The sequence below is a fragment of the Nothobranchius furzeri genome, chromosome 15 (genome assembly GCF_043380555.1).
Source record: "Nothobranchius furzeri strain GRZ-AD chromosome 15, NfurGRZ-RIMD1, whole genome shotgun sequence".
Taxonomy (NCBI): Eukaryota; Metazoa; Chordata; class Actinopteri; order Cyprinodontiformes; family Nothobranchiidae; genus Nothobranchius; species Nothobranchius furzeri.
Genome location: NC_091755.1, coordinates 35673431 through 35692251, shown reverse-complemented (window position 1 = coordinate 35692251; position 18821 = coordinate 35673431). Strand labels below are relative to the sequence as shown.

The window sequence follows — 18821 nt, the reverse complement described above, 5'->3', positions numbered from 1 at the left end:
TTTCATTCTGTAGACTCAGTGTCACACTAGCAGTGGGTACAGTGATTTAGATCAGGAAAAGGAAGGAAGAACATTTGATCACATAAAAGCAAAGTAGGGATGGTGAATCATTGGGAGCTATTATGAGTCGGCATACCCCCCCCGGAAGTAGGTAGCTGGGCCCCTGCATATAACCATATAAATCAGGTCTAAAACACATGGGAGCGGGTCTAAATCTCTGTATGATGCCATGTTAGATGCCATGTTTCCTTCTACGGGAGCCTGTAGGGACATATTCGTTTACTGATTTGTAACAAATGGTTACAAAGCTTTCATCTTTAATAAACGTTGTTGTGTGCTTGTCATTTTGCTGGAGGTTGTGCTCCCAGGTGTAACGTCACGAAATGGCCTGGTTTTCAGATCTCACAGGTCATGTGCGCAGCCAGATCAAATAACCCTGGCAACGACACTTTCTGCTGTATCTTCCCTTGACAGGAGTCCGAGTCTGCACAAAGTCCCTTTAATCAGAAGACTTCACCAGCTGACTGCTGCTCCAACAGATAATAAAGATAAACAATAGTATGTTCTTTTCTCCAAGGTTCTTCACAGAGAACTCCTCTTAAATGAACTCTTTATTCCCAGAAGACAGAAGATTTTACAATTAAAAATAATCACTAAATATTGCCATGTATAATTATAAGCAATGAAATGTCCATGAATCTGTATTCAATGATGGTATATGGGCTCGACACACGGGAGGCGACAAACAACCGCGATCAGCAAAATTTGTCGCCATCGCTTTTATTACCTGACACACGGGAGGCGATCCGCGGTAGCGGCCAGCGGATTTGCCGTCTACGCGTTCTGTTCCATGGCGAAATCGAAACTTCTGTTGTTTTGTTTGGCTGCGCCAGGTTGGAGGGAATTAAGGTTATTTAAGCGGTTCAGAGTTTAAAAAGTGGTAGATATGATGTTTCACAAGGTGCTGCTAGAGCAATTTCACACGCACGTTTTTCGCGTTTCGCTTGGTAGGAGGGAGACCCGCGATTATCGCTTTGTCGCGCATGTCTCATTGAAAATGAATGGAGGAGAGGCGATGTCGCCTCCCGTGTGTCGAGCCCATTAGTATGTTTACTAGATGAGGTCATCACCATCTGCTCACACACCAGGCAAGAAGTAAGGTTAAAATTAAGAACGCATGACACATAACTAACCTTGTCCCTAGACTCAGAGACTCTGCGTCTCAGAGCGTGTGTTTCTGAGATTCTTGGTAACTTTCATAATAGATAACACCAGGATATATAAAGCAGCCGCTCTGCTTTCTCGTCAGTCGGAGAGGACATTGGAGACTGGCCATCTCTCTTAGCAGATCTTCAACCCAGAAAGGATTTTGACATGCTGTCAAAACCTTAAAGCTTTTTGCACCTGCGAAGCTGAGGACAACAAGATAGTTTTTCCTGCAGTACAAAGCTGACGCAAAACTCCGTCAGAGTTGTTTTTGAGACGCGTGGTTTTCAGTCAACTGTGTTGCTTGGAGCGCTCCTGGACTGACCTGGTCGTACTAGAAGTTGGTCTATGGACTTCTGCTCTCAGGGTCTCCGACCCTTCCTGACATCTCGGATCCGCAAGGGCGTCTCCACTTGGGTACGTAGAACACAGTGAGATAGCATCTGTATGCAGTTCTACGGTATAAGAAACAACTTAGCTTATATGCAAACCAAATTCTCTTTTATCCAGAACGCACCTCTCTGAAGATACGGAGATTCTGATTCGCCATCTCATATTCACACAATAGGTTCAGGCACCATTTTAGCTCCATCCACCCACAGTAAATAACAGTTAAACCATCTGTCAAGTCTTAATTGTCTGTAAAATAAATTCTTATCGTATTTGCAAATCTGACTGGTTCTTGAATCATAAACAAAGTGTTTACAGTCCCTGAATGAACAAAGAATCTTCTGCCTAATCATCTTAAAGACCAAGCAGGTGATATTCTATAATTAATAGAGTATCACAGCTATGGGTCACAAGTAATGAGAATAAAAATAAATAGCTCTAAGCAATTTATTTATCCAGTTACCCTCTATTTGATTCATTACACAGGGATTTTTGACCCTAATGGCCATCCGTTGGTAAGGTCTTACTCAAACACAAAAATTAATGCTTGCTTGCAATGATTTAGGTATGTACTGTCATCTATCACCAGGGAAAATACACATTGTCACTTTAAATGTTTTGTCAAAAAAGGCAATAATTGTAATTGCCTCGGAAATTGACAATCCTGGCAAACCTCCTCCAGTCATTGTAAACATCCTGCTCTTAATGACTGAATCGTGCCCCTATGTGCCTTATTTATGCACAGAGGGGGGGACAATACTAAGGCCTTTTAGTTGTGTGGATCATACTTTCCGGAACAAACATTTCTGTCAAAGCAAAACAAAACTCTAAGACATTAATTTTGACCTACAAATGCTTTCGCTATTGAAACAATCCCACTCATCAAAGCAAAACTATTAGTGCTAAAGAAAAGGACCTCATAAGGGACGTGCAGAGGGATGGGAGAGGTTTGACAATAACAGAGTGAGGCAGAATAAACATGAAGTCTAGGAGAAAAATGGAAGCATAGTTAAACAGAAAGGTGAGAGGTCAAGAAAATGAGAAGTACGTGTGAGAGAGTGGGAGAAGACAGCACAGAAGCAGAAAAGAGACCCAGAGAGGGAGTAGGGAGGGGGTGGAGGCTGTAGTTATGTTGGCGCTTGTGAACGATGCACCATGTCAGCAGCAGCAGCATCAGCAGCCGCACGAGTAAAGCTGTAGTCTAATCCTCACATTAAAACCTCGGCTCATTCACTACGGGAGATTACTAACATTTTCCCACATTCCTTCCTGATCCCTCTACTGTACATGCCCCAGACATTTTTGTAATAAAGAGAAAATTCTCCCTCGCTAATTTTTTAAACATCAGCCCAGCTATCGACACGTTGAGCCGTTAAACTGCGAAAGGAAAAAAAAAAAGACAAACAGTGGGCAGAGAAGCGCCCACGCAAAGGTTTTACATACTGCACGCCTCTCACATTCGCCCTGGGGGTCCCCTGGCCGCTCTCCTGCTTTCAAATCGCAGTTCAGCTCCTGCCTTTCCGTCTAAATATAGATTCTGGATTGTTGTTGAAAGAATTACCGGGTCCTTCAAAGTCATTAGACACCATTATCAGGAGACTTGATGCCACTGTGCTCAGACTGTAGATGTAATGAAACTCTTTAACCCACTGGCTGTAGACTGGGAACAAATATTAGCTTTTACAACTGTGTAAGACACAGCTTTCTCTCCAAAACAAAAGCTAGTGCAGCGATATTCGAGAGTTTAGTTACTATTGCATGTTTGTTCTTATATTGTGCGTTTCAGAGACTGCTCATTCTTCTCCAGCTCTTCATGCGGTCATCAGGACCTGGTAATTCTTTCAACAGACCTTTTTGGCTACGTGCTGCCATCTCTCCCTCGCTTGTCATCATGTGAACTCCTGAGATCACGCACGGTGTTGCAATTCTAATGGTGATTTCAGGACCTTGTGGGACCAGATGCTTGGAGTGCTTTCGCTGCAGTTTAGTGTCTGAAACGCTCCTGGTTGGAAGGGAGCTTGCAGGTAAAACACATCTATTACATTAAGTTCTGCTTACACATCCAGTGGAAAGCCGGGGTCAGACTGAGGATCAGTAAGGTTACAGGTATACCTTTAATAATAAAGTGCGTGTCATCAGAGGCAGGGCCTTAGAGCTAAAATGACTGTAAGCAAACATGTCCTGTCCAATCATCCTTTTGAGTGAATTGGTTTACTTTCAAAAAGACCAACAGACTGCTAACAAGTTCAGTAAACAACACGACTTCAACTGCTCCAGTGGTTCCAATACTAATGGATCGCTGTGTCATGGTCCGTGGTGAGTTGCCTGCCTGTAACCTGGTTGTTCTACTCTGAGCTTGTTTCCACAGGTGGGCGTGTCTGAGAGCTCCCAGCTGAAGCTGATCTCATCATCAAGGCCAGGGGATTTAAGGAGCAGTGTGACACTTCACCACGCCGGATGATTTACTCAGTTTGGGTAGCGCTAGCCACTAACCAGACCTTGACCTTTTTGTATTTTTGCTCGTGATAACCTGTCGTCTGAAACCCCCTTTATGCCCTCTTCTGCTTTTTCCCAGGTTCCTCTTAAAATCCTCAGCCTCTCCAGAACAAACCCGGATCACAACCTACCTGACACACTGCTCCATCCTCTGACCGCCCGCTCTCAGCCGCTCACCTACCACATCCATTTCGGCTCCTACACCTCTGGACAAACCAACCACTTTCTTGGATATCCTCAGCTCACCCGGACCAGACAACCCTCCCGGTGCATTCGCTGTTGTGTCCTTCGTTACCTTGGCTTGAATCTCAGTTGGGCGTTAAAAGTTGATTGAGCCTGGATGAAGCTGCTCTCCGGTATAATCTCCATGTGTTCCCTCATTTCTGGGCATATTTCAAAGGTGAGTTTCACAGCTGCACTGGCTCTGTAATACATGAAATACAGTTGAATTAGTACAGTATTACCTAATGAAGTGGTGAATGGCTTCTTTGTGACAGTCAGTGCTTTTCTAAACAGTCAGATGTAGGTTGACACACACATACCAAACCAATCTTTACCAATGAGGGTAAATCTAAATTCAAATGTTTAAATTTTCTTTGGCTTGAAGATGGCTAATCTCTAATGGGAACGGTTGTTTTCTTTATTTTGACCCAAAATATCTTTACTACAGAGCATGCCATTATAATTCAGCCATTTTATTGTAAGTACAAATAAAAAAGGAGATCATGCTCAAGGGTTTTGTACGAAAAGGCAGTTTTGTTTTTGCGATGTGTGAAAAAAGCGATAATCCCAAGTCCAAATCATCTAAGAGCCCTAATTTCCAGGAGCTCCATCTGACAGAGTTACAGCTTCAAACTTGAGGTATAAATGTCCCATCATCCAGGGAATTCTCCAGCACATCTCAACACATGTCGAAAATAGTAAAACAAGCTTGAATAAGGTGTTGAATGAAAGTCAGATGTGTGTGTGTGAGCTCTTCTGCGTCTGAGTGAGCAACAGTCACACACACGAAGGGAGTCTTCACTTTTTGACCCCCCTTCTGAAACAGTGAGGTGAACCAGATGGCTGCTTCCCCAAGGCAAGGACAAGCAGAGACACTCGGGAGATGTTAAGTCATCGTCTTTACCCCTGTTAAATGATAACCTTCAAATAAGCCCCAGAGGAATTTTTATGGATACATAATCACTTTGGGCGATCAGGCCTTTTCATTAACAAGGGCATTTAGCTGATGAGCTCTCTTTTTCTGGCAGACTGCGTATATGTTTGTTTGACCTCTTTGTTTAGAAATAGATGGGACCTTCGCCTTTGACGTTAGTCCGTGTGTTCAACTTAAAAAGCATCTGAAACCACGTGGAAGGAATAAAAATGGCAACAACTTTGCAATTTTTTGAGCCTTGGGTTTGCAATCTTATCCCTCAACTGAAACACACAATTTCCTGAATTCCCTCCTGAGGACCTTGCATGAGCCTGTGTGATATCTTTGTTTTTAGTGGGGTTTCTGTGAGTCCTGTAAACATTAAAAGGGTTTTGGCAGCTTAAGTAAAAGAAAAAATGCTTTAAGCAACAACTGATGTTTCTGCATTCTTAAGATCGCAAAAAACTATTTCAGCAAATGTTTTTATAGATCTTAGTGAATAATGTTACATAAACAGCCACTTACTAAGTAATAGAGAAAGTTTGCAAAGAGCTTTGGAAGGTAATGAGCCTTGGAGGGAATCACAAAAAGGTTTTGGGGTCAAAACTGATCATTTCATCTGAGCAGAGTTCACCGGCAAACAGAATATTCCTGCAGTCTTGAAGCCGAGTTAAGCCGGGCGTACACTGCGCGACTTTTTCATTCCCAGCGTTCAGCTTCAGCTCAAACTGTACGGCTTCCTCGCAGGGCAGATCTCACGAGTCGTGTGCTCACACTGCACGACCCAGTTCTCGCATGCGACCTGACTGCTCACACTGTACGTCTGGTAGCAACACGCCGGCCCTAAGAATATGCTAAAAATAGCAGTTTTTACTCAACACGTCAGACTTTTTTGTCTTGTTTTGCCTGTTGTCCTTCGGGAGTGATGCAGGAGGACACACAGGGATTTGTGGGGGTTGGATGAGGAAAACGAAATAAAGAAAGTAAATCTGTGTTTAGTGATCAGTTTAATTTGACATGAACACGACAAACACGCTTTCTTGACAATCTTTGTGAGTAAAAAAACGTGTAGAAACAAAAACGAACAGCGTGTGTTATTAGGGAAATAGCGAGCGAGTGGCGTTGATGCAGGATTGCGCATGCACCGTGAGCGGTTCTGATACTTTTTGGGTCGCAGCTGCTCGCAGCGCCGCTTCAACAGTGCAATAGCCTCACGAGGGACGAGCGAAATATTAAACACGCCAGAAGTCCGTGCGACCTCACGACTGCTGATCGGCAGCTGGTCACGTGGTGTTAATCGCCTCTCGTAACCCCCTGTACACTACACGACCGCTCGGCGCAAAACTCGCCCCGATGTCGTGGATTCTCGCACGACTGGACAATCGGCTCAAAAAAGTGAAAAAGTCGCACAGTGTACGCCCGGCTTAAGTGAGTGGCCAAAGCCGAGCCTCCGCCTTTTCTTAAAGAGGCCCAGATGGCTTTGCTCATTTATTCTACATGTACTCCAAAGCCTCATGGGATGCTACCTCCCAAATGGCAAAAACTCAAGACAACTACAACGGTCACTACGAAGGATACTTAAAAATACGATGGATCCTTCACAATTACCAGCTCAAAAAAACAAAAAACAATCCAGATTATCCGTTAGCAGCCGTGTGTTTTCAAAACTAAGAAAGTGTAATGAGCTCTGCATCAACAACACGCTCGTCCCATTCCTCAGACCAAACAGTGATGATATAGCTGGCACATTTAAAATACAGCAAACAAAAAAACAAAACAATGACAGAACAACAAACAGCAAAAAACAAAAACAAAGTTGTGTTTTTGTGGCATGAATTTAGACAAGAATGCCTAACTCTCAAACTGGTGCCAGTGGACGAGTGGCTTCAAAGCCTCGGCTTTGCATTTGAGAAAAAAAAAAAAACAAATAAATAAAAAACAGAAAATCTCTGCCAACGGTGTTCTAAATATTCAAACGACTGGCTCGGAAGCAAAAGTCAAAAACTGCATTTCTTAAAGCCTCTTAAAAATACTTTCAATTAATAGGAGTGTTATTTAAATCCCTGGCACACACACATGATAGACACATCCAATCATGCTTTGTGCTGCTCTCTTAACAGAACTGTCAAACTAAAGAGTGCTTGTGGGATATCTACCTATCCAAAGAAAAAAGTGACAAACTGATGAAAGCAGCATCTCTCTTATTGTTCCTCCCAAAAATCTGCCAAGCAATTTTGCATTCAGATTATTGTCTTGGAGGCAGAGTGACATACTGCGTAGTTTGCCACTCCAAGCATTAGTTTTTCTTCACTTGAAAAGCTGCAGTTCATCTTGACACTGTCATCACCACGCTGTCACATGTGCTGGTGTGCCAGCGCACCAGATGGCAGTTGTCACAAATCCCCTACCCCCACACACGCACTTCCTCCCCCACAAGATGAATGACACAATGGCTGTTTAGGTGATTCTGCAAATGCTGCCACCCCCGGTGTATTCTTAACCTTTGGTTTGCATCAGAAATGATCACATCCATAGTCAAAACGGATTCTCTTTGGTTCAGTGCTTCTGTAAACAGAAAAAAACAGGACTGTGGGAACGGGAACTTACTGGTTAGTCCCTTCCTTCCGTCATCATCTGTTTATGAATATTTATCAGCTGCATCTATTTTTATTTCACATTTAATATCGCTGTGCAGTCATTGGCTTGAAGAACAGTTGGGCAACTGAATTTTGAGCTGAAACGTAAGGATTCTCTGTCTGTTTTAAGGGATTTCCACAAGCTGTTCTTCGGTTAAATGTCTGCTTTTTGCAGGGATTGAGGACATGAACACGTTTTAGTGTTGTTTCCAGCAGATAAGCCAGTATGCGACATCAGCAGTGCATGGCATTTTCCAAACTCTATTTCAAGGATTCCTCTGAGCATGAAAACAAGTCTAACAAAAACACAAAGTGCAATTTTCATTTCTCCTGTCAGTTCACTTCAGCTCTAAGATGTTGTTGCTTTATTTAAGGCAGAGATAACGAAGTGCTGAATGTTCTGAAATTGTTTTAACTGACCCATGGAGCAAACTTAAACAGAAAACTCAACACTACTTTACATATGAATGTGGAAAAGGTGAGCCAATCAGATACCATCAGGATATGAAACTACTGAGAAGCTCCGATATGAGGCAGAAATGGTACCTGATTGGTGGATATAGTTCACATGTGTCAGACACAAGGCCCGCGGAGCATTTGTATGTGGCCCGCGAGATAACTATCAAAAATATATTAAAACTGACCCGCTGGCTGATTTTACCGCAAAGACTACAACTCCCATGATGCTTTGCGGCGTTAGCGCGGAGCCGAACCGCCCCCTCCTTTGTGTTTTTCCCAGCGTCTGCTGCCGGTGTCTGCAGCTCCGCTGTCTCGGACAAACTAAACACTCCTCTCACTCAGCGACGAGTTTACTCAGCTATTTTCTGACATTGAAGCCCAGAAATGGAGATTTTAACCGCTCAGTAATGTGTTCATGACTGAAAGAGAAAGTTTTCCAACTAACTTCCAGACAGAGCTGATATAACTCCAGCGAGCAAGGACACGCTCAAACCAGCACGACTCTGTGGCTGCTGTAGTTGTTATTTTTCCTCCCCGACACACAACAACGTGGTCAAGCTGCTCAGACATGTTCAGCAGCACAAACCTATGTGAGCACCTGTTGTCATCTAATGTTGTCATTATTATGATGAAGATGAACAAAACAACAGGAGTCTCCTCCTCAGCTCAGATCAACCCCATGATGCAGGTATCTGGCTGGAACAGGTGAGCATCACAGTAAACCAGTGGAGCAAACTGAGCTTTAAATATGTTGGTTTGATGCTCTTTTTCTGCTCCAAAACATGAAAGTTAACAGGTGAGATGTTGCATTTTCATTTAAGATAAAATGATATTTTTATTTTGTTGTTGGCCCGTGAGAAAAGATTTAACCTACAGTAAAACAGGAAGTGGAAAGACTGCAGATAGATGAATAGAATAGAAAATCCCTTTATTGTTCCTCAGTGGGGAACGCTAGATGTCACAGCAGCGATGACACGTATTACAGGAGAAAAAAGGAGAATAAAAAAAATAAGAAAAACGAATAAACAACAAGAAAACATAAATCCTGAATAGATTTTAAAAATGGTGAATATACCACAAGTAATGAATACCACTGATGCGTTTTATTTAAAATTGACATGCTCGTGTGTAATTTGGTTATTCCACATTCAGTGTTAATGCAAAAATAAGCTTGTTTCCAAATTAAAAGGTTCAAAATTGCATGTATGTTGATAAAGAAAATGTGCAAATTTGCCGTCACTTTTTCAAAAAATATTAAGTTTGGCCCTCGACTCCGTCCCAGAGTTTCATTTCGGCCCCTTGTGAGTTTGAGTTTGACACCCCTGCTCCAGTTGTACCTTTTCATCCAGTTGTTTTCCCACTAATATTCAGATAAACCAGAGAGGTAATTTCCTTTATTTCCTAATTTTATTGGTTTAAAGAATAAAAAAGGTCAAGAAGATAAAAAACAAATTTTTCCTTAATGGATTAAAATTTGTTACATCTACTGTAACCATGTGATCCAATGGGGTTTTAAATGAAGCCAACTGGACTTCTTTGGTCTTTTGAAGAGGTTTCGCTTATCATCCGAGGAGCTTTGTCAATTCTGGCTGGAATATGGGAGAGTCAAGCTTATAAGCTGTAGCCGCCTATTGTTGCTTAACGAGCTGAAACTCCCTCTGAGTACCCCTCCTGCCAACACCCCGATGAGTCATTAGCCTCCATTGCGTGGGAGTCGATTAGACACAGGAACCATCCATCCATCCATTTTCTGAACCCGCTTGTCCATGTAGGGTCGCGGGGGGGCTGGTGCCCATCTCCAGCGGTCAATGGGCGATTAGGCAGGGTACACCCTGGACAGAGAGCCAGTCCATCGCAGGGCAACTAGACACAGGAACCAGGTAGCACAATACTGGTTTGTGAAATTTTAAATTAATAAATTTCTCCAAGTTTCTTCCCATTCAAACAAACCTTTATTTTTATAAACATTTATTATTTGATGGTGTTTTTATTATTTAATGGTATATGGTGTGCTGTAGTGACTACACTGTGATAGTTGCTTATAAAAACAAATGTGTAAACACTTAAAATCATCAGTTTATTGAAAAGATGTCAGCTATTTCAGGCTTTGGGACCCACCTGCTTTGGACCACGATAATGTCTTGGTAGAGGCGGTCATACATGCAGATCTTCATGTCCATAATGGGCCGAACTATCGATACAGGGCTGCCGACTGCCATACCCCTTGCCTGGATAGGTATCTATTTGAGTCAGTGCACAATAAAAAATAACAATCTGAATTTTCTTTAAAAAAAAAACAAAAACAAAAACAAAAAAAGATGCCAGCAGTTATTTGTGTTTCTTGCCAGAAGAGAATATTTAAATAGCTTACTGGTTTGGTGTTTATATCGGAGAATTTGATGTAGAAGTCCAGTTTGGCTTCTCCTGGAATGGTTGGAGTGAATAATATCTCCAGCTTGATGGTCTGAAATGATCCAATCTCCCCCTCTATTACCTAAATAAGAACACATCAAAAGTGACGTGCACACATCTTCACTTAGAAGAAGAAGACAATCTTTTATATAGTGCCTCGCAAGATAAAAATCACGAGGCACTTCACAAAAACAAAACAAAAAAATGAAAGTATAAAAAGATTTCAGAAATGATTAAAAATATGTTTAAAATGAAAAAAAGAAAAAAAAAATGTAAGGAAAGGGAGAGAGAAAATGAATAGGAAAGAGGGAAATAAATGGATTTCGGGAAAGGTGGAATAAAAACAGAACAAGGAGAGGGTGGTGACAAAGGTCATGCAAAAGCCGGCTTTAACAGGTGAGTTTTCAGCTGCTTTTAAAGACTAAGTTCACTCAGGGAACATTCTCTGAGGGAAAACAGCTCTGGCGCTCCTGTTTCAGGAACTAGAAGTAAGCCGAAGGAGAGGTGAGCAGAACACGACAGAATTTGGAGCCTTATTTCCTGATATTCAGACATCTCGCCTCTGAATGGATAGCAGAGACACAACTTCACCGCTGACTGTTCTCCACAGATTACACAAGCCTGAAGGAGTTCTGCCGTGTTGTGGAGTTGTCATTACCAACGGTTAGCTTCGACACCTCAAACAGATTAGACTTTACACAAAATATGTTATTTCATGTGTTTTGCAATAGAGGACGCTGACTGGCATGCGAGCGGCATGCAGAATGACCAGATTAGAACACATCACAGGTGTCTCAGTCGGGATTTGACCCACTTGCCAAATAAAGGTTCAGCACAGCATTTATGTGGCATCATTTCATTTACCTCATATCAACAAAATGCTGTTGATTCAGTCCGAGTGTGTCTAATTAAAAAGGCTATTTTTGTTATACGGTTTTAACGTTAAATTTCCTTATGTGTATCTGAGAGATTTGAACCTGTGCAAGTAGTTAATAGAATAATTTAATAGTTGTATGTGTTATAATACTACTGTAGTGTTTTGTTGTTAATTAAACTGCATGCAAGAATAAAAAGCGGCTTGCTCCATTAAGGTTCATCAATAAGTTGAGTTGCCTTCTAGACAGTACAGAAAGTGCTAAATATTGGGTCTCCCTGAAACTGTGATAGATAATCTGCTATTCAAAACACCAATTTTCCACAATTCAATGTGCACATATCTGTGAAAATGACAAGAGCGAAGCCGAGGGCATTCAGATGCATGCACCACACACAGTTAGAATAAGCGCAGAGGGAGAGGTGATGCACCATTAGACCCCTACTAGAGAGATGTAATGGACCTTGACCAACTTTGCAGCTTCCCTTTCGGCACCAAGAACAAACGGCGTCGCTGCTAAAAACAAAACGGAGACATCCCCTAGAAGCTTGGGATATAAATAGCTATGACGACTAGACACAAAATGAAATATTTTCACCCTGAATTGATTATAATCTATCCAGCAGAACACTCAGGGTGCCTCAGGTAAAGAACTATGCAAATGTACGCTGTTTATACGTTTTAGTTGGAAAATTCAGTTTTGAGAGAGGCATACTCACACGTCCCAGTGTTATTTCACTGGTTTCTGAGGGGTTCTGCTCTGTCGGAGTGCTCACATCTGAAGACCGATCCGTCACGGTTTCTGGACCTTTCACTGTACAAAACAAATAACAGAGACAAGGATCCAAACTCTTACAATGCAGAACCTGCTCACGGGACTTTAGAATAATAAGTGACTGACTTTCATGCAGGAGAAAAAACAAGCCAATAAACCCTTTAGGTCCGTTGTAATTGCATGAAATGCCATTATAACCTAAAAATGGTCCCGTGGTTGTGACTTTTCCTCACACTGAATCAGAAAACACTGAGAGGTTTCTGTAAATGTGAGTAAGAAATGAGCAAAGAGGCCAGTTAGGCCCTAAAAAAGAACATCTCTCTCTCTCGCTCCCTCTTTTCTTGAACCTACAGCCATGATAAATACAGAACATGACAGTTTGCAAACTATTGTCAGCATCTACCCGAGTATTTGTTCAACGTTAGAAGGGAATGTCCTACAGTTGTGACAAGAAGAAACAGTGACAGAAGCCAGCAGAGCAGAGGCAAAAAAAGATGGGGAATCTTATCGAAGCATCAGCAGTGGAGACTGCTGAGCGCAGCAGTGACGACTTCAGATGTGGAAGAACATAAAAGAAGAGACACACGCTTTTCACCAGCTGTGAGAACAAGGTGAACTCTCCTTTTTGTCTGTGTCCTTTTATATTTTGTTCTTACAAGAACCAAATGTCCTTACAGGAGCACAGAGACGAGATCTCCCTCTTTTCTTCTTCGTCAGTTTGAGGAGTCACATGGTTTATGAAAACATCATCTGCACTATAACTTGGTAAATATTTACATCAGTAGTTTGAGCTACAAGCTAATGTGGTGCTACTAAATCTACATCTACTTAACAACAATGATGTACTTTAGTTTTATGCTTAATATGAGCGTAAAACTACTGTTTGTGTTTTCTTTATGCGTGTTATATGCTCCGGGAAAAAAAAAAGAAGCAAACAAGTCATCAGTATCCTGTTAGCCAAAGGGTGCAGTCCTCTCAAACAATCCAAACACGGAGTTCAGTTTGAGATGCCTCCCATATTTATAAAATGTGTTATTTAAAGGTCTGTGTACTCATGTTTTTAATACATTTGCAACGGTCTCAAGCAGGAATGAATGCTTTGTAAGTCGTACTCTGGGGAAAATAAAGCTTTGATGCCAGTGGCGTGTCTAGATCTATCAAAATGGGGTGGCCCAGGTGAGGCACAACTTTGTGCATGGGTGGCACCAATGGTTATGCTTCTTTGTTTTACCCTCAAGCCTTTTGTAGACAGTGAAAAGCCTATTTAAAGGTAAATTAGTGAGGTGGCACCTGGGGTGGCCAATCAGATTCCAAGGGTGGCATGTGCTACCCCAGGCCACTCCCTGGACACGCCCCTGTTTGATGCTCATGTTTGAGGATGTAGAAGGTAGCTGGAGGAGAAATTGGCAGCAGACAGCAGGGTCTGGAGTCTTATTTCCTGATATTTGGACATCTCACCTCTGATTGGCTAACAGCAATGTGACTCTACCACCCACTTCGTTGGCTCTGCAACGTTGATGTTTTATTTCCACAAATAACACAAGCCTGGAGGAGTTGTGATGTGTGGGGGAGTTGCTAGTGATAACTGTTAGCTTCTCTTAAAAACGTTATCTGCTGTTTCCTGGACACTAGCCCAACAACATCCTTCCCCGCTGTGAGACATGATGGGTGAGTCCATGAATGTAAAGTGACAGTGTGATGTAGAACTGTCAGGCTTTTCTGAACAGAGCATTTTTTCCATCTATTTTCTACCAGAAGCTAATGCAGGGAATAAGGGTAGAAGACTATTTTCACATTCAGCCTGCTTGTTAAACTCAGAGACCGATCATTTTCAAAATAGATAAGTAAGAAATTGTTTCTCTGTGGACCTGATCTTTAATATTTAAGCAGTAGTCGAACCTGATTGCGGTGAAACCTCAGAGAAATCCAGATTCTGCTGATCAGGTTGGACTTGTTCAGCACCCATGGAAGAAACGCTGCATGTTAAGTTTTCACTGGATTTCTCCTAGAAGGAAAAAACAAAACACTGAGTTATCCTAAAACAAATGCACTTAATATTCTTAATCTTTGACTATTTTTATAACGTAGAGCAGAAAATTAGACATGGGTTATTAGACGTAAAATGAAATAAAATGTCTGACATGAAAAAAGACATTTTACTGCTGTAAACAAACATGTCTCAGAGGACTTGACATGCACAGCAACTCATATCAAAGTCTGACCAGGCTCATGCTGGCAAAAGCCTGGGACGGCATCTGGACATGGCTAGTTTCTGGACTGAGATGTGTAGAGGTGTCCAGGCTGAAGAGGGTGGCCAGAGCTCCCTTGTTGGTTAAGCTGATGGTCCGTAAAATGGTCTGGCCCACGACGTGTGATCCAAAGTCAATGAACTGGCTGTCAACCTCCAGCTATAGAGAAAGAATACATTCACAAAACACAAAATAAAATCATTTGAACTAGTTAACAAGTAAAGCTGCCAACCCACACTCATGGTTTAACATACATGAACATTGATTTATAAAGAGACAGAGCTGTTACATTGAGTTAGACAGCCACTAAGCCTGGTTCACATCAAGCCAGATAAGAATATTTGAGGTGATTTCTTAGGTTTTTGTTCATTTTAGTTTTTTCCTACAATGATGTTACACCGAGTTGCCAAAAACTAAATTTATTTTGGTGACTGATGGAAAAAGTATGGCTTTTTTTTCTAAGTAAATAAATTCCTGGGTAAGCTGCCAAGCAAATGACACGTTTGCTTTTGAATTTAACCTTAGTGTTTTCAACTTGTTAATAAATGATTGATTTTTCAGGTTGCCTGTCTTGAGCCATTCAGCCGACTCCATACTAATCTGGTCTGTGTTTTACATCACACTAATCAATATTACATATATTCACATTCTGCAGATACAAAGAATCAAATGAGAAATTCAACCATATTAGACTATGCATTAAAACCACGACCTGGCAAAACCGAAGCCAACGTGGAAGTGACAAAATTGCAGAAATGAGCAGGTTCCCATTGACTCCCATGTTAAAAATTCCAACTTCACAGCAGAAATGGTAAATGGTAAACGGCCTGTATTTGATATAGCGCCTTCTAGAGTCTTGGAACCCCTCAAGGCATTTTACAACACAACCAGTCATTCACCCATTCACACACACTGGTGGGGATGAGCTACAATGTAGCCACAGCTGCCCTGGGGCGCACTGACAGAGGCGAGGCTGCTGAGCACTGGCGCCACCGGTCCCTCAGACCACAGGACACAACGACAGCGACAGACTGAGCGGGGCTCGAACCTGCCACCTTCCGATTACGGGGCGAGCACTTAACTCCTGTGCCACCGTCGCCCCTAAATAAACATGTTTACAGCCTGGTTAAAAAATCTGTAGGTTTAAAAGGTCAAGTTTACTGTCATGACAACTCTGAGGGGGTCGAAAGTTTTTGCAAGTCATCGGTTCAGATGTATTTAAAGCTTGAAATGATGAATTATTAGGGGCGTGTCCTTTTGTTTGACAAGTAGCAGAAAAACTCAGCCTTGGCCTCATGTTAAAAAATACTCCCCCTGCAGTTTTCTGGCATGAAAGCCCCCCCCCCCCCAACCTACGCTAACTTCAGTTAGCTCATAGCTACATCGGCTCAGAGTTTGAAAGGTCTTAATGATCCACCCCATGTTTACAGCCCTGCTCTCAGTTCCATTTCCAGGAGTGACGAGGAGTGGGACGTGGCCAAGATGGCGGTGGTGGGAACCGCCCACTGGGCTTCAATTCAGCTCTTCAGAAACACAGGTGACAGCCCAGAGGGTTCGTCTATATAATTTATATACATTCAACGATAATTAACATGTGATAGCTTCCTGTTGGTTGTATAGCACTCTACTCACTCTGCATTTCTTTGTGTTGCATCTGACCGGCACAGAGAAAGGGCCCGCTGCTGACATAAAATGAATTTCTCCTTCCAAGTCCTCGTTAATCTGCAGAGATCAGGAAGTTGGAAAACATTCTGAATGAATATTCAAGGTTCAACGCTTTATGAAGCTGACAAAATCAGACCTGTTTACACTAAAATGAAAAATTGAATGAATTTTCAAGAGTTGTGAGAATTAAATAACACGTTGAACTCTAACGGCTAACTAACTAATGATGCTAAATAACTAGCTGGAGATGTTATGTTTGGAGTTATAGCTTTGATGTGTGACCAAAGTGGCCTGATGTAATCAAAAAGTCCTAACTTTTATAGTGATTAATGTAAAAGTATTTTATAAAGTTTTACATGTTTTCCATTTTTACATTACAATGTTATGAAAAACCCTTTCTGGCAGGGCCTGAATGTATTAAGAATACAACTTGTAGCTTCTACTGGTGACATTTACAGCACACATTTAAATGTCCAGATAAATCAGTCCAAACAAGTAATAATGCATTAACAATGGAAGTGTTTCACCGCCTCATGAATGAGGAAATTTTGCAGACGGGAAGCTACAGAATGTAAGAAAGTAATTGAAAATAGCACAAATATCCTGAAAGACCTGATGTTTAGTCATTTCTAATGTTTTAAATACGTCTCAGATTTGATCGTTGTGGCTCCTCCAAAGGAAACGTGAAAGTTCTCACCGTAGGAAGGAAAATAGCCTGGAAGCTACTGGACATCCCAGCAGATATGGGACCAGAGGGCTCAAAGCTGAAACAAAGAGATAAGTTACTATCAGGAAGAAACTAAATTGTTTTGTGGGTCTGTTTTTTACTGGTGACATAATTTAAAGGCACATTTCAATGCTTTATTCTAACAGCAAAAATTTGGCATGAAAGTAAAAACGCAAACCAGGCAGTAACCGAATGTTCTATACAACCCAAATCAGTCACTCCAAATGAATAGTGATGAAAACTCTGCTAAGATACAAGCCGCTAACAGAAGAGTCACACATTCACCTTGTAACAGGCAATAAAAAGAAGACACCCCCCCCCCCCCCCCATACACACACACACCATTAAACTTACTGGCTCAAACTCTAAACCAGGTGTAAAAATTAGACGAGGTAGAAGCATGAGGAGTGTGAAATTTTCCAAAGCAAAAACAATCTCACAATGGTGCCCAGAGGAGTTTGGCAACTTCCTGGCCTTCTGAAGACACAGGAGGGCAAATCAATATTAATACAGCAGAAGGTCAGCAAAAGAAGCAGCAAGAATACTCACAATTCAATAAGTAGCAAAAACACGTGTAGCTATGAGCCTGTAAAAAAGATTCTAGAACATGGTGGGTTTCTGCTGTGTTGCTATTGGGACAGAACATGTTTTAAGGGCAAATAAAAAAAAAAGAAAAGTAAGTTCAGTCACTGCTGGCTTTTTTTTCTTAAATGAGATGTAAAATGGGAAATATGGAGCGGGAGATTGATAGGCGTGCTGCGTCTACAGTGATGTGGACATTGTACCGGTCTGCCGTGGTGAAGAGAGAGTTGAGCTAAAACTGAAAGCTCTCCATTTAACGGCCGACGTTCATACCCTCACCTATGGTCACGAGAAAGAATGAGATCACGGAAACAAGCGACCTAAATGAGTTTTCTCTGCAGGTTGGCTGAGCTCTCCCTTAGAGATTGAAAGAGAAGCTCGAATATGCGGGAGGGACTTGGATGAAATTCCACATCGGGAGGAACCAGTTGAGGTGGCTCAGGCATCTATTTAGGATGCCTCATAGAAGCTTTCCTGGTGAGGTTTTCAGGACACATCCAACCAGGAGGAGGCCCAAAGGAAGACCCAGGACATGCTGGATGGACTATGTGTCATGGTCTGTGTCTGTGTCTCTTTGTGTTCCTCTTGTGTCCCCTGGTCTTCAGCCCTCCAGATATTCCCTCTCAGGTCCTGTGTTCCTTCAGTCTCCCCACCATAATTTCCATAGGTCTATTATTCCAGTTTTGTGTGTGGTGTGTGTTTGTGTGTGTCCTTTCCCAGTTAGGTCTGGTGTCCTCTCCTGCTCCTCTTCCCTGATTAGTTATCACTTTCACCTGGTTCTCTCCACTCACACCTGCAGCTCATCATCCTCCCATTGTACCCCAGTGTATTTAAGCCCTGTCTTGTCTCAGTGTCTTGTCGGTCCATTGTTTTGTATGTCAGCGTTTTCTGGTGCTCTGTGTGAGTCGTTTGTCTCGTCCACAGACTTTGTGCTCTAAGTGAGCTTTCGGTGTCCTGTGCTCCAGGACTTATGGTTTTTTGGCTCGCAGCCTTTTGGATTTCTTTTTGTTGTCATCCTACAAATAAAAGGATTTATTCTTTACATCAACTCCTGCCTCGAGTCATCCTGGATATCTGCATTTTTGGGTCCTAACCATCCCCTTAACGTGACAGAATGGACCGACCAACCAGGACCCAGCAGACCCGGATGTACCCTTTTTATGGTGACCCGGACTCCTGTAGGACCTTTTTATTGGACTTGGTGATGTTTTATGA

General features: G+C 42.1%; 1 protein-coding gene across 1 annotated transcript in view; it reads right to left on the bottom strand.

The window, feature by feature from the left end:
• Positions 1 to 18821, bottom strand: part of cfap74 (cilia and flagella associated protein 74) — an 86644-nt gene that overhangs the window by 32360 nt on the left and 35463 nt on the right. The window contains exons 15-22 of the mRNA XM_015966959.3: positions 16995 to 17061; positions 16265 to 16354; positions 14606 to 14791; positions 14283 to 14388; positions 12328 to 12422; positions 10694 to 10816; positions 10441 to 10562; positions 4388 to 4516 (exon numbers count right to left, since the gene is read on the bottom strand). Coding sequence (XP_015822445.3) covers positions 4388 to 4516; positions 10441 to 10562; positions 10694 to 10816; positions 12328 to 12422; positions 14283 to 14388; positions 14606 to 14791; positions 16265 to 16354; positions 16995 to 17061 — 918 coding nt within the window. The remainder of the gene's footprint in view (positions 1 to 4387; positions 4517 to 10440; positions 10563 to 10693; positions 10817 to 12327; positions 12423 to 14282; positions 14389 to 14605; positions 14792 to 16264; positions 16355 to 16994; positions 17062 to 18821) is intronic.